The 14,563-nt window shown below is 41.4% G+C and overlaps 6 protein-coding genes and 1 non-coding gene across 7 annotated transcripts; 3 read left to right on the top strand and 4 right to left on the bottom strand.

Annotated features, from left to right (window-relative positions):
• Positions 1-1,157: 1,157 nt before the first annotated feature.
• FOA43_002732 lies at positions 1,158-1,231 on the bottom strand. Its single transcript has one exon. It is a non-coding gene; the product is annotated as a tRNA-Asn (tRNA).
• A 158-nt stretch (positions 1,232-1,389) lies between these two features.
• Positions 1,390-2,571, top strand: FOA43_002731 (uncharacterized protein; the record flags this gene model as incomplete). Its single annotated transcript, XM_038923015.1, has 2 exons — positions 1,390-1,437; positions 1,492-2,571. The coding sequence occupies 2 exons, from the start codon at positions 1,390-1,392 to the stop codon at positions 2,569-2,571; spliced, it is 1,128 nt and encodes a 375-aa protein (XP_038778943.1).
• Positions 2,572-2,674: 103 nt separating this feature from the next.
• On the bottom strand, positions 2,675-6,358 carry FOA43_002730 (uncharacterized protein; the record flags this gene model as incomplete). Its single annotated transcript, XM_038923014.1, has 1 exon — positions 2,675-6,358. One exon carries the CDS (start codon positions 6,356-6,358, stop codon positions 2,675-2,677), a length of 3,684 nt encoding a protein of 1,227 aa, XP_038778942.1.
• A 578-nt stretch (positions 6,359-6,936) lies between these two features.
• On the top strand, positions 6,937-7,311 carry RPB11 (DNA-directed RNA polymerase II core subunit; the record flags this gene model as incomplete). The annotated part of the gene is made up of 1 exon (XM_038923013.1): positions 6,937-7,311. The coding sequence occupies one exon, from the start codon at positions 6,937-6,939 to the stop codon at positions 7,309-7,311; it is 375 nt and encodes a 124-aa protein (XP_038778941.1).
• A 173-nt stretch (positions 7,312-7,484) lies between these two features.
• Positions 7,485-9,458, bottom strand: FOA43_002728 (uncharacterized protein; the record flags this gene model as incomplete). The annotated part of the gene is made up of 1 exon (XM_038923012.1): positions 7,485-9,458. The coding sequence occupies one exon, from the start codon at positions 9,456-9,458 to the stop codon at positions 7,485-7,487; it is 1,974 nt and encodes a 657-aa protein (XP_038778940.1).
• Positions 9,459-10,189: 731 nt separating this feature from the next.
• On the bottom strand, positions 10,190-11,155 carry FOA43_002727 (uncharacterized protein; the record flags this gene model as incomplete). The annotated part of the gene is made up of 1 exon (XM_038923011.1): positions 10,190-11,155. The coding sequence occupies one exon, from the start codon at positions 11,153-11,155 to the stop codon at positions 10,190-10,192; it is 966 nt and encodes a 321-aa protein (XP_038778939.1).
• An 888-nt stretch (positions 11,156-12,043) lies between these two features.
• TOP1 (DNA topoisomerase 1) lies at positions 12,044-14,416 on the top strand (the record flags this gene model as incomplete). Its single annotated transcript, XM_038923010.1, has 1 exon — positions 12,044-14,416. The coding sequence occupies one exon, from the start codon at positions 12,044-12,046 to the stop codon at positions 14,414-14,416; it is 2,373 nt and encodes a 790-aa protein (XP_038778938.1).
• Between the last annotated feature and the right edge of the window lie 147 nt (positions 14,417-14,563).

Genomic DNA, 14,563 nt, shown 5'->3' with positions numbered 1-14,563 from the left:
GAAAAATTAGGAGTTAAGACTATCAACAGATGCGCTACAATGAATTAGGCAATTAATAAATATGCAGGCCTCGGAGAACAATACATTTCTTGTTTCTTTTTTGCTTGGTACTCTTCCGACCGTTCCGTACCACATGAGAGCGTTTAGGAGACGTTAGGATCCTAGAATAGTACCAAAGTGCGTGGGAATCCGCCGAGAGAAAGCCTCTTGCAGTAACGGAAGACCATGGAATTTGGGAAATATGAGCAGCCAATTCTTTAGTGAGCCACATGCACAAGGGAGGTATCTGCGAATGCAATTCTTCGTGTCGTTCTCCGTCTCTACAACCGGAATTACTTTACATTCGATTTTTTTAATTTTCTGGGCAAGCTGTTGTTGCCAGGAGGTGGTGCCAATATGTGAGCCAATCGTTCTCCTCTGTCTTTTCCTTTGAGTTGCAGTCTCTTATCTACAAATGATATAATTTCTTGGATTATTTCTTTTTTCCTGTCTCATATAATTGCCGTAGCAGTTATCCTTCATTTTATCTTGGCAATACCGGGGATCGGCAGCATCGGCTGTTTCGGTCTCGGCTCCTACCTGGATCCATCGTCGCCATCGCCTGTTAGCCTTCATCAATGGCGGTGGTTTAATTTTCGTTTAGTTGTAGATGCTCAATTGTCAAATTACTGGGGGTTATCCTACTTCTTTATTCTGTCTTCCAGTTTTGTCAGCCTACCCTTTTAGCTCCCACTAGACTTTTTTCATCAATTCACCTCTAGAATTTTCAAAACAGGATGCTACGATGATATTTGTATTTTTTTTCTTTTTCCGCTAACGGTATAGCACGAGACCTAGGTACCTGGGCCGCGGTGCTTGGAGAGTCCGAGAAGAGTGCCGTGTTTGCCGATCACCATGTATGACCGATCATTTATCTGTTAATCCAAGAGGTGAGACAAAACGTCGGACATCAACTCTTTCTGAATTTGAATAGTAAAACAACCTTGCAGGTTTCACATTGTAGGGGAGATAATGGTAGGTAACTCATTTCATAGGAAGTATGCTTAATCAACCAATCAGCATTTTCATACTGTCTTACGACCCGGCCGTTATATTTCGTTTAATTGTGGATCAGAGTATAACCCTGAATCTTTGACCTTTTGCAAGTAAAAAAACTCCGACCAGGGTGAGGATTGAACTCACGCTCTTGCGATTAACAGTCGCACGCCTTAACCAGCTTGGCCACCCAGTCAATTTTGCCTTTCAAAATTGGATGCCCTTTTGTCAAGGTTTAGTGCTTATCTAATTTATTACGTAACGTATCTTATTGAAAAGTATTTGCTTGTGAATATTCCGGCTCTTAATGGTTATTGAACCATTGGATTGTAGCATTGTTCTTTTGAGTAAAGTATGGCTGTTTCTTTTAAGTGGCCCTGGTTGGGTGTGGCCGTAAGTGAGGTCGGATTTCAAGCAATTGCATATTTGCTCTTATACTAACATCTTTGGTTATAGATCCCCACTGTGATCATTGCCTATGTTCATATCATTACTTCCTGGCTGATCATCAGAGATGATGATTCAAGCCGAGCGCTTTTCTGGATGTTCAATTTTAGTGTATTTATGGTGTGGCTGTCGTACTATTTGGCCATCATGACATTACCCGGTTCGCCACCTTCTAAGTATCGCTCTAATGATGCAGAAAAGCCCATCACCTTCTGGTACAAGTATTGTAGAAAGTGCAGGGCCGAAAAGCCGGAAAGATGTCATCATTGTAAAACTTGTGGACGGTGTATCTTGAAGATGGATCACCATTGTCCGTGGACGATGAACTGTGTTGGCTTCAGGAACCTGCCACATTTTACCAGGTTCTTAATGTGGTTATTGATTGCATGTTTTATGACTTTGAAGTACTATGGATCCCGGCTCTGGTCATATTATAAGATGAGAAACCTACCGTTTTATCTGATTAGTCGTACAGAAATGGTGCTTGTGATAGTCAACTTCATTGTGGTTGCGTTTGTCGAATTCACGTTGGCGTTGTTATTTATGAGAACTATTAACGGGCTTATCTCCAACGTTACTACTATAGAGGACTGGGAGCAGGATAGGATGCATCATGTGTTCTTCAGAGATGCATTTTGGGATAAAGTGAGGAAGAATTACAACGACGTTCATGGTGGTAAGCCATTTCCGGAGCTTACATCATGGAAGATCAACTATAGAGAGCTTCCTCACAATTCTTCTGTTCCTGCGAGCTTCTCCTTTGAAGACTGGGTTTTCCCTTATGACTTGGGTTCTGGCTACGAGAACATGGTTCAGTCACTGGGCCCCCTGTATCTATGGCTGTGGCCTTGGGGCGGGCCAGGAGACAATGGATTGAAGTTTGAAAAGACCTGGTGGAAAAAGGAAGACCAGCTACATCTCCCATTTCCAATGGACGGAGACAATTATAAAGGAGAAGAAAAGGTAGAGGTGGATCTTCATGGTGGAGAAACAATCATGGGAAACTTTCCTAACGAACTAGGTGAAACTTTAGAAGACTTCGGTGTCGATATGGCTACGGAGAATTACGAAATCAAAAAGGTCATGTAGAATATAAGAAATCAATATAGCTTTCTCAAACACAAATACTTATTATAACAATACTAAAACAAATATACAGAATGGCTGGGATTCAATTACCTGCCAAATAGGTCTACTGACTTTTGGACAACAACAATTCAAACGTGTCGGTAGCCTTTTTGACCTCCTCAGCATTTTTAGTGGCTCCTAATCCGTACTCGCCTTCAAGACTCTTTCTGAGATAGTCCAAGCGAAGCTTAGCTAAAGGTTTCTCTGACTTGCTTTTGGAGTAAACAGAGTTTCGCACAAACAAATCATATGAGTCTTCATCAAATACAAGCCTGTACGTATCCATATCCACCTTCACTTTAAGTTTAGAATCTGACACTCCTTCAATCTCGTCCTCACTTTCTCCTTCTCCGGTCTCTTCTTGTTCAAGACTTGATTTCAAGAAGGGAACGTGCAGCTTCGAAGAATCTAGTCCCTCTGTTGGATATGACATGGAATAACTTGTCATATAGTAGTTCCATTTTTCCTCCTTGGTCTTGGACGAGTCTCTAACGGTCAAATCATCCACTGCAATAAACACGATCTCGGCTGTACTGGTTTTCCTGTTATACGAAATCTTGAACATGTTCTCGTCGGCGTGCATATGGCTTCTTACTTGCATCCTGTAAACGATTTGGTCTTTGGCCGTTGAAACTGGTGTGTTTCTATCCTTTTCCATCAACATTAAGATCTCTCCACAACGCGAGTCCGTGACAAGTGTATGGCAGTGCTTCAGAACTCCTTGGATCACCTTATTGATAGTGAATAACTTGAATGCTTTGTTGAGGAATCCTTGACGAAGACACTCCTCAAACGCATTTTGCTCAACTTTACCTTGAATCAATTTAACACAGAGATCAAGAGCCTCGTGATAAGAATCATTTCCCTTGATGTTTATACTCTGATCCTCTAGAGAGTAATCAATGAGACCCAAATCCTTGGCAAATTTGGTTTCGGCTCTCGATTTAATCTCCCTGTTCGCAGCTGGTGCCAAATTTTTCACTCCAAGAAGTCTCTTGTACAACACATCAATATATCTGAAAAACACATAGATTTGCGTATTGCAGAAAACGTTAAACTCGTCTCTGGCAGAAGCAGAAGCAAATTCAGCAGCCTTAGTAGCGCTATCCGCACTATTTGGCTTTCCTGTTTCTGCAATCCAGTTACTTTGGGCCCTCTCCACCTCTTCATCGGCCAATCTTTGTGCGTCACTCTCATCTGATTCATGGTCATCCTCGTGGTTTCTTCTACGCTTCGATTTCCGAAGAACATCCCTCAATAAATCATACTCTCTGGGACGCTTTCTTGTCTGAGAAAGAGTACCCAAACTAGAGGTGGCGGAAGAAGAAGCCTCGGATTCCTCAGAAGACTCCTCGCCATGACGATCGCGTGAAATATTAACACCGCGTCTTCGCAATGACTCGTCAATAAATTCATGACTTAAGAAGTAGAATCTTATCAAGAATGACCTGATAAATACCTCCATTCGAGACTTGTCATAAGGAGAATATGTCTGGTTGTGATCCAAAAACACGTAAATAAGCTGAAGCACATCCATCATCACCTCAAAATCATTGTACTGACACAAGAGCTGCGATTTTGGACGTGGCATTAACGGGTGAATCTTCTTATGCGTCTGCTCTCTTTTGATAGTGCAGATCTCGTTCACCAACTGTTTGTTGGTGAGTAACTTTTTATCCATCTGTTTGAAAGCAAGACCGAGATGATCCAAAGACTTGTAGAATATCTTCTGTTCGGCCTCACGCCACACTTTATTCCATTCTCTGTGAGCTCTCTTCCATTCTTCATCCTTCTGTTTCAATCTTTTTAGAACGACAGGAACAGCAAGAACAGGATTCTCACGCAATGCCTCAATAACTTCCCAGCCACGGTCTTTGTCATACACTTTTCTGATTACTTTCTTGTAAATTGTAGTTGAAGTGTGACCCAAATTGGCAGGAAGCTTGAATTTTGCCTTCTCTTCGGTTGTCATATTAGCCATACGATTGGCAATAGTCTCGAGGGTTTGAATGGTACGTAAATTAGCTTCCATGAAAAAATCGTACTCATGACGTTCGTCTTCAATACGAAACAAAATCTCTTCGTATTGATTTTTTCTGTGAGCAATGAATCCCGACTCTTCGGAAGCCCAGACTGGATGACCAGCCCACTCATCGTTGAAAATCTCCCAGCACAACTCATCACGACCAGAACAAGGCTTGTGAGACTGGGATTTAGGCAATAAACGGTAAGATGGACCAGCAGCTTTCCGCATACCAAGGTCCATTAGCTCCTTACGAATGGCAATGTTCTCAATTCGTAGAGGTTTGGCTTCCCAGCCGACAATTGCCTTAAACTTTGCAAACAATTCTGGGGAGTTAGCAATGAATCCTTGTACTTTCTCAACCAAAGTGTCCTTATCGATGACATCACTTGTGTACAACCGCAAGAACTTGAGGAACTCGTTATAAGTCTGTTTGTTGCCTATGGCTTTCTTGACCTTATCAAAGAAACTGATTTCGTCAGAGATGTCAGTGTCCACAATGCCAGTTGCATAGGCAGGTTCTGGAACACCCGGTAGTAGTGACGGGCTATCTAAATGTCCATGTGAAAAAGCAGGCAGGGGAGTAGCTCTTAAATTAGACACAGGCTGCTCGTCAAAAGGCTGAATTTGACCACCAGTGGTAACACCAGCACCATTATTACCAGTAGTACTTCTTGAGGATCCCCTACGCTTCCTTGAATGAGAAGCGGATTCAATTTCAGAAAGCTGTTGTTGATCTGCAAACGTTGGAGGAGCAAAACTTCCCACAGGAGGAAGCTGCATATAGCCGTACTCGGCCACCTTGGGCGGAGTATCGGGCATAAACAACTTGAAATCCTCCAACAAATCAGGGGCATCTCTAAACAATCCAGAGATCTCTCTGTACACGTCTTCGATTGGTTTGACGCCTTTTTGATACATCTGCAAGTTCTCGAGGAAACGCTTATATGTATCTGGCTGGCTGGCATACCTTTGCTTGATCTTGTTGACGTAGTTGATAGCCTGGTCAAACTCTGCTGGAGATCCCTGTCTAGCATCAGTCACCGGAACCCGGGGGATGCCAGGAGAAACACCTGGGGGAAGAGACTGAAGTGGTTGTTGTTGACCCATAGAACCGACACCCTGAGGAATTTGAGCCATGCTATAAGGTCCGAGAGCTTGTCCCGGTTGCCCGGGTTGAGCTGAAGTATAGTACGCGGCTGCAGGATACTGAGCATATCCGGGATATGCTGTAGAAGCGTTAGGAGCCGCCGGAGGAGGAGGGGGAAGATCGTAGTGTGTAGTACCCTGACGAATACTTTTACCTAAAGGAGTAGTAACTACGATGGTGTTGGGATCAGTAGGAGAACACTCGATAGAGAATCCCTCGGGTAAGAAGGTGTTGAAGCCATCGATCAACTTTGGATGGCCCCTAAACAAAGCAGAAACGCGATCGATAACACCGGGAGTGTCAATATTTTGGCTCTTAAAGTCTTTCATGATGTCAAGAAAGTTATTGTAGACTTCATTCTGGTTTCTGAATTGAATTTTGACCTCGTCCAAATAGGAGAGAGCGTCTTTGACGTTCAAAGGACGGTAAGTCTGTCCTGGCTGTGGCGGTTGAAACAAAGCCTTTGTAGCAGAAGCGGTGGCGGACACGGTAGCAGATGTAGCATTATTGACGTTGGAATCGTGTGCATCCATCGAATATCTGGTCAGATTGTTGATGCCAGGAAGAATAGGCATTTGATAGACTTGTTGTTGTCCTGTGTGAAAAGAATGGTTAGTAAGAAGTCCTGAGAGGAGATGGATACTCTGCTTATATTTAACTTACCGTTTTCAATTGCCGTGGTTGGCAGAAGAACGTTGGCACTTTGAACAGAACTGTAGAATGAAAAGTTAGAGTTAGTATGATTATGATTATAACAAGAGACGATATTCATGGGACATGCTTACGGATAACTTGGTTTATCCTTAGAATCAACAGACTGCCAATTGCCTTGGGGCATTGTGAGGTGTGATGAATCAGGAATGGATAATAAACAAATAAAGTAGAGTTGACAGAAAAAAAGAGTGAAATCTACGGGGAAACAATATGGACCTCAAGGCCTTTTGGAGCCATAAGATCCACCAGATAGGGCGGTTCGAGTTTTGCGACAGCGGCCAAAAAAAAATTAAATCATCAGTAACAAAAGAAAGAAAAGGTTGATATCGCTTACATAATCCTAAAAATTTTTCAATGGCTGAACAGCCTGACTATGTATGTGAATTATTAACCATCGACGGTCTTTGTTTATCTCTATTAGCTGTACTCCCTGCTGACAATGAATGCCCCAGACAGATTCGAGCTTTTTATTTTACCAGATGGTGTGTCGAAGATCCGAATAACGCCGGACTCTCGTGTGCCTAACTGTATCATTGTTAAGTTCGAAAGGGAGGACCACACTCTTGGTAACTTGCTTAGGCAGGAGTTGATCAACGATCCGAAGGTCATTTTTGCCGCCTACAAAGTTCAGCATCCATTATTCGCCAATTTCCTAATGAGGATCCAGACTGAAGAAGATTATAAGCCTAGAACGGCTCTTAGAAATGCCTGTACCAGGCTAATTTTCAAACTGGGAGTCTTGAACGAGAAGTTCAAGAGAGAATGGGAATTGAAGTCCTTGTTGACTGCTACTGAAAATGAGGAGGTGTTATAAATCTGTAAAATAGAGCTTTGCTAACGAAGCGAGCGACCCGAGTAATATATGGAATGCCTATTGGAAAAGCATGTGCACTTGATCACGTGCATTTATCACGTGTATATTTTTTACTATCTTTCTGTACGATAGTTTAGCTTAATTTAATATTTTCTGCCTTTCTGCTTATTACGTTACATAGCTATTTTCTCCCTGAGTGCGTGCTTGAGAAACTCGTACTTTACGTCAAAGTACTCGTCTTTATACTGTAGAAAGTTTCCCTGGCTGATCACATATTCTAGCGGAAGAGTCTCAATCTTCTTGGCAGGAGAAACATGTGTGATATACTCACCATACTGTGATAGTACGTACTTGTGGTGATCCTTGAAGTTGAACTGATAGCTGCCATTGCTCATCTCAAACATAATGTAGTTATCGTCTCTCGTGTATCTTCTCAAAAAGACCGCCTCTGGTGCGTCTTCATCCGCTCCATTGGCCACATCCGAGAGATGTGCATTCATGTACTTCTGGAAAAAATCCACTATCTCAACATTTCGTTCCATGAAAGGAGGAACATCGTTTGGCTGCATACTATGGACATCCCAACCTCTCTCAACAACTGGTTCGATGATACAAACTTTGGTGTATTCGGGATTCTTCAATACTGTATATCCCGAGTTGAAAAGCACGCCAATCGATCCTGTCGTAAGTTGGTATGCAAAACCATGTTTGTTTGAGTAGTCCACCCATTTTGAAACCAATACTGGTGTCTCCACCTGGTCTATATTGTGCACATTATTTGCCGTGGTGCCATCTTCAATCTGTTTAAGGTTGGTTAGCGTCCTGGACAGCGATTCATTCAATAACTGCACCATCTTACTTTCATAAGTCACCCTATTGAGTTCACTCGACAGCTTGCTCTTATAAGGTTTGACATTAACATTACCGTTGCCTCCCATAGGGCTGATAATCTCCCGGTATTTGCTCTTGTTGTTATCTGGTGATAAAGAATGGGGTAGGAGCGTTTTAGGTCTCTCGCTGTGAAGATCGCTAGTAAGTATCTCCACGGGAACCGTTGGATCATGACCGATACCGGCATGATTCTTGGTATTTTCAAAGTTGATCAACGATTCCTCTCTTGTTAGCATGGAGAAGTTGCTAGGGGTTCCCTTGAGCGAGTCCGTGGTAATTCTTGATGGGAATGGACCCGATGTAAACCAAGGATGCTGCAAAATGTCGTCTAAACTAGGTCTACTTTTAGGGTTGTGCTTCAACAACATATTGATAAGATCAACGGCTTGCTCAGAAACAGAAGAATCGGATGGAAATCTGTACTCGTTACGCTTGATCCTTTCATAGATCACCTGAACATCTTTGGCTTGGAAAGGAGGTTTGCCAAACAACATGGCATACATCATAATTCCAATTGCCCAGATATCCACCTCATAGCTGTGGCCGGTCTTTTTGCCGCCCAAAACTTCCGGAGCGATATAGTTCGGAGTACCACAAATGGTATATCTCTTGTTATAAGGAGGATTGAGTACAGTGGCTAAACCAAAGTCACCAATTTTCAAATTCATTTCAGGATCAAAGAAAACGTTACCCAACTTTAAATCTCTATGAACCACCATGCGACCGTGAAGATATCTCACAGCACCGATGATCTGGGTCATGAAGAAGCGAACTTCAGGCTCGCTAACGAACTTTCTGCTCTTCAATAGATCCATAAGTGAATGGTTTGGACAGATTTCCAAGAGAATATAGACGTTGACGTCATCTTCGAAACAGTCAACGAATTTGACAATGTTGGGGTGTGACATACTCTTGTGGATTTTAATCTCGGATAGCAGTTTTGTCTTGGTCTTCTCGTTCTTAATCGAAGCCTTGGCGACAGTCTTGGCAGCATATATCTTACCGGACTCATCCTTCATCTGAAAACATCTTGCAAAGCCACCTTCACCTAAAAACATACCTCTGTGATAGCCCCTACCGTTTCTGGTACGAACGACACTTGGAGGAGTCTTACAAAGAGAGCTTAGCTTTTGTTTGCGACGATGATGATGGATTTCTGGTTTCGAAACTGCTGCCTTGGCGGGAGTATGGATGATTCCGTTGCTTTTGGCGTTAATTTGAACGCTGTTAAGCGCTTGAAGAGGTTTTCCCGACATGACAGATCGATTTCTAAAAGCGATAGACAAGAGAAAGGACCGTTCAAATTAGTGGTATACAAGGGTATCTGTTATTGGGAATCCCGTTCAACAATTTCGCTGAAATATTGACGGAAATGATCACCAAACAGTACAACGAATATGTTGTAAAACAAAATCGGTATCTGGAGAAACAGATGAGTAAAGTTATAAGTAGTTGAGATCAAAATTGAAGAAAATTACGCTGCACTAACTTTTGTTCGAGATTGCCTAATTGGGTAAAGGTAAATAGAATAAATTTCGTTTACCTATTTCCTTTTTGGGTGGTAGATGAAAATCTCCAGGAAGCGCAGGAAGGAATAAGGTAAGAGAGAAAGGATGAATAGCGAGTGATGACCAAGATGGCAGTACTGTTTATCAAAAAGATTAGGTTGCTCTAGATAACGGGGAAAGTAGAGTTCCTCGTATTTGATATCCCTTCAATGCATTCAAACTCAGCCCGCTGTAGTTCGTTAGTGTTAATATCTTTTCCAGAAGCTGACTGAACTGCGAGCTTTCGGTATCTCCTATGCTACAAGGCTTAAAACAGATAAAGATCAATTTGAAAGATTTAGTAACAAATATTTACATGTAAACATCAGCGTCCAAAAAAGAACGATCGCCTAAAAAGGAAGTACTCAAGGAGTCAAACAACGAGTACTGCAAAACAAAAAATAAAAATAATCAACACCACAAGCTTAATATTCTAAAGGTTAGAAATTTTCCGTAATTCCAGGTTGAATAGTCTCGAGTTTCTTCATTAACTCATTACCAACTCGTTCCTGAACCTTCTTACCCTCATCGCTTAACACAAAATCTGAAGGCTGGGTAAGTTCGCAATAGCTGACGTAGTTTCCGTTGTATGTAGCATCTCTAGACGCTGCGAAAACCAAGTTACGGCTTCCCGCTTCTGCACTAATAGCCAAAATCAATTGTCCCAAGCTGAATATCCATGAATTCACTTCGCGTCCTAATTGGGACTTGCAAAAACCAGGGTTAACCAAATCGATTGTAACCGGGAAGTCATGGTGTTCGACAAGATATCTGACAGCTAGAACTTCAAGAAGTTTGGTAACCTGATACTGGTCACCCATATTCTTTTCAAGAAAATCCTTGTCACTTAAGGTATCAAAAATCTTTCCTTCTGGCGCCGACTTAGCAGGGAACTTGGTCCATGCATGAACCTCCGATGAGGTAATTGTTAAATTAGGTCTGGTGTGGAATTTTAAAGCAGTTTCCTTCAATTTAGGCATGATTAATCCCACCAGAAGGAAAGTAGAAACTACGTTCACAGTGATACTAGTTTCGTTTTCCTCCGCCAACTCAAAACGAGTCTTGGCAACTCCTGCATTGGCCAAGAAAGTGTCCAAACGTTCAAGTTTTTTATTAACTTTGGTAGCAAACTGCTTGACACTGTCATAACTGGACATATCAACCTTCCAAACCTCGATCACATTTTTACCGCATTTCGTAGTACTTTCGATATCCTTCTTTGCCTCCTCTCCCTTCTTCAAATTACGAACACCAAGAATAAGCTTAGAAGCTCCCAATCTGGCAAAGTGTCGTGCAGCCTCGAGACCTAAGCCTGTATTGCTACCAGTAACGATAACTGTCTTCCCAGCATAAGATCCAGTAGGATATGGAAGTCGCTTGAATAATTGATTGTATACGAAACCCATTGTAATTACCGAATAGAAAACGTAGATATACAGTTAGCAGAGAAGCAATCTTGGTAAAATACCGGATTATGCGGAAAATATATATACCGAATATTTTGTGTCGGGACTATGCTGTTAACCCCGTACTTCGTTGCGCCTGGGAATGAATTAATACTGTTACGTCACCAAGTGATTGCTAGGTAGCATGCGGAGAAGACAAGAATTATTTATAGAAAGACGTTTTATTGTCGGCTAGCCCGTACAATAGCAAAAAAATTAGAATCACGGAGATAAGTAAAAGAAGTTATAGAGAAATGGTTAACAGAATGCCCTAGAGCCGCCCGAAAGGGTAATTTTACCGAATACAATGTCATTTTTGTCGGTATAGGATCTACCGTTATATCTCCGTCGGAATCGATATCTTATTTCCGAGAGCACATGGCTTTTTCGACTGAGATAAAAAACCACTTCAACTCCTTTCACCTAGCTTCGCTCATGAAATATTCATTAATTTCGCATAAAAAGAGCTGATTAGCAACGTCATGTAAAATCTGGCAACGTAACAGATTATTAAACAAATCGTAAGTAGTTTCAGAGGTTATCCAAACCTGGTCAATACAAATTTACAATTATAACAATTAACCTTTGGTTGAGGCCATAATTCCTACGAGATTCATTTTCAATCTTTATGCATTTTTGCTCTTCTACCCTATCACTTGTGGTGAAAGAAAAGCTTATATTTGATATATGTCTTAAGTTATTCACGTGACCTCCATGCATAGATTATTCTAACGCGTCTGAAAAAAAAGAGGTTGGAAAAAGAATGAAATAAACGCGGATCACTTTATTCATCTCTATTCCTTCTTCCTTATGTTCCTTAGCAGTGATTCTTTTCCTCTTCCAGTTGCTATGCCTGTGTCAACTTCTGGAGAAGAGGATGACGTGCCGTTGCCAGTATTTTCTCGCCGTAGGCATACAATTAAAACTGAGGATGATGATGAGTATGTTGCACCGAAGGTGAGTAGGAAAAGAGAGGAGAAGGAAAAAAATGATTCCGAGGATGAAATTGTATTATACAGCAAGCGGAAGCGACAGTCAAAAGATAAAGGAGATAAGAGACGTAAATTGAAGAAGGTGAAGAAAGAGACTAAAGTGAGGGAAGGGGTTAAAGAGAAGAGAGTAGAGAAAGAGAGTAAAGTGAAGAAAGAGAAGAAAGTAAAGAAAGAGAGTAAGGAGAGTACAATGAAGAAAGAGAGTAAAGTAAAGAAAGAGAGTAAAGTGAAGAAAGAGATCAAATTGAAGAAAGAAGAACAGATCAAAGAAGAAGTTGATCTCTATAAATGGTGGGAAAATCAAGATGATTTCGATGGAGAAATCAAGTGGCATACGTTGGAACATCATGGTGTCATTTTTCCTCCCGAGTACAAGACATTGCCGAAAAGTGTGAGATTAATATATGGTGGAGAACCTGTAAGTTTACCGCCCGCTGCAGAAGAGGTTGCGGGATTCTTTGGGGCGATGATTGGCACAGAGAATGCCAAAAACCCTGTTTTTCAGAAGAATTTCTTTCATGATTTTATTGAGGTGTTGAAAGAGAATGGAGGATGTCCGGAGGCTGAAATTAAAGAGTTCGATAAGTGTGATTTCAGTAAGATGTATGCCTATTTTGAAAAGGAAAGAGAAAAGAAAAAGGCCTTACCTCCTCAAGAAAGGAAAAGGGTTCGAGATGAAAGGCTCAAGAGTGAAGAAAAGTACAAATATTGTCTTTTGGATGGTCGTAAAGAACAGGTGGGTAACTTTCGAATCGAGCCTCCAGGTTTATTCAGAGGTCGTGGTGCACATCCAAAAACAGGTAAACTCAAAAGGCGAGTTTACCCTGAGCAAGTATCTTTAAACCTCGGTAAGAGTGCTCCTGTTCCTTCTCCACCGAGGGGACATAAGTGGGGAGAGATTAGGCATGATAATACAGTTGCGTGGCTTGCAATGTGGAGAGAAAATATCTCCAACTCTGTTAAATATGTTCGTTTTGCCAATAATTCTACTCTTAAAGGAGTCAGTGACTTTAAAAAGTTCGAGAAGGCTCGTGCTTTGAAGAATTATATTGATGCCATCAGAACAGATTATCGAAAGAAGTTGAAGTCTCGATTAATGATTGAAAGGCAGATAGCCACTGCGACCTATCTGATAGATGTATTTGCACTCAGAGCAGGAGGAGAGAAGTCGGAGGATGAGGCAGATACTGTTGGTTGTTGTTCTTTAAGATATGAGCACGTGTTCCTGAAGCCTCCCAATGTTGTTATTTTTGACTTTCTAGGAAAAGATAGTGTTAGATTTTATCAGGAGGTGGAAGTGGACATGCAAGTGTTCAAGAATCTTCGTATTTTCAAGAAGGAACCGAAAAAACCGGGAGATGATCTATTTGATCGTTTGGATCCATCGATATTGAACAAATATTTCCATAGCTATCTTCCAGGATTGACTGCTAAGGTTTTCCGTACCTACAATGCATCTAAGACAATGCAGGAGCAATTGGATTTAATTCCAAATAAGGGTACAGTGAATGAGAAAGTTGTTCAGTTCAATGCTGCCAACAGAGAGGTTGCCATTCTATGTAATCATCAACGTAATGTGAGTAAAGGATTCGAAGCAGGGGTTCAAAAGATGAACGAGAAGATTGAAGAAATGCAATGGAGGAAGATTCGTTTGAAGAGAATACTTCTTCAGATGGAAAAGAAGTTGAAGAAGAAGAAGGGTGATTATTTCGTAGAGATTGATGAATTGTCGAAGGAAACTGAGAAAGAGATTGTGGAAAGGGTTCTAGAGAATGAGAAAGAACGGGACGAAAAGCGCTATACCAGGGAAAAGCAGAAGTTGGACTGGGATAAGAAGAAGTTAAGTAAGGAAGAGTACAAGCAAAAATCAGAAGCATTGAAGGAGGATAGGAAGAAGCGAGCAGAAAAATTCAAGGAGAAGTCTAAGCAGCTGAAGGCTGAAGCTAGAAGTCATAAGTATGAACTAAAAGGTTCTATGACGGTGGAGAAGATTGAGAAACAGGTGGAGAAGTTGGAGGAAAGAATCACCAACACCAATCTTCAACGAAAGGATAAAGAAGATAATTCTACGGTTGCACTATCAACATCCAAGGTTAACTACATAGATCCTCGTTTAACGGTGATGTTTTCCAAGAAATTTGATGTTCCTATAGAGAAACTGTTTACGAAGGCACTAAGAGAGAAATTTGCATGGGCAATAGAGAGTGCAGATGCGGAGTGGAGGTTTTGAAAAGAACCTGTTTTGTATAGTAGTTGGTCTGTGTATGGATATATTCAATAACGGCGTATCTTACTTGATTACTTAAGCATCTCAATTCGCGTAGCCGATGAAAAAAATTTTACGTCTTCTTGGCCACCTTGTTTATTTGTCTTGGTT

This window comes from Brettanomyces nanus, chromosome 3 (genome assembly GCF_011074865.1).
Source record: "Brettanomyces nanus chromosome 3, complete sequence".
In the NCBI taxonomy this organism is placed as follows: Eukaryota; Fungi; Ascomycota; class Pichiomycetes; order Pichiales; family Pichiaceae; genus Brettanomyces; species Brettanomyces nanus.
The sequence above is the reverse complement of the archived record's forward strand: the minus strand, read 5'-3'. Positions and strand labels throughout refer to the sequence as shown.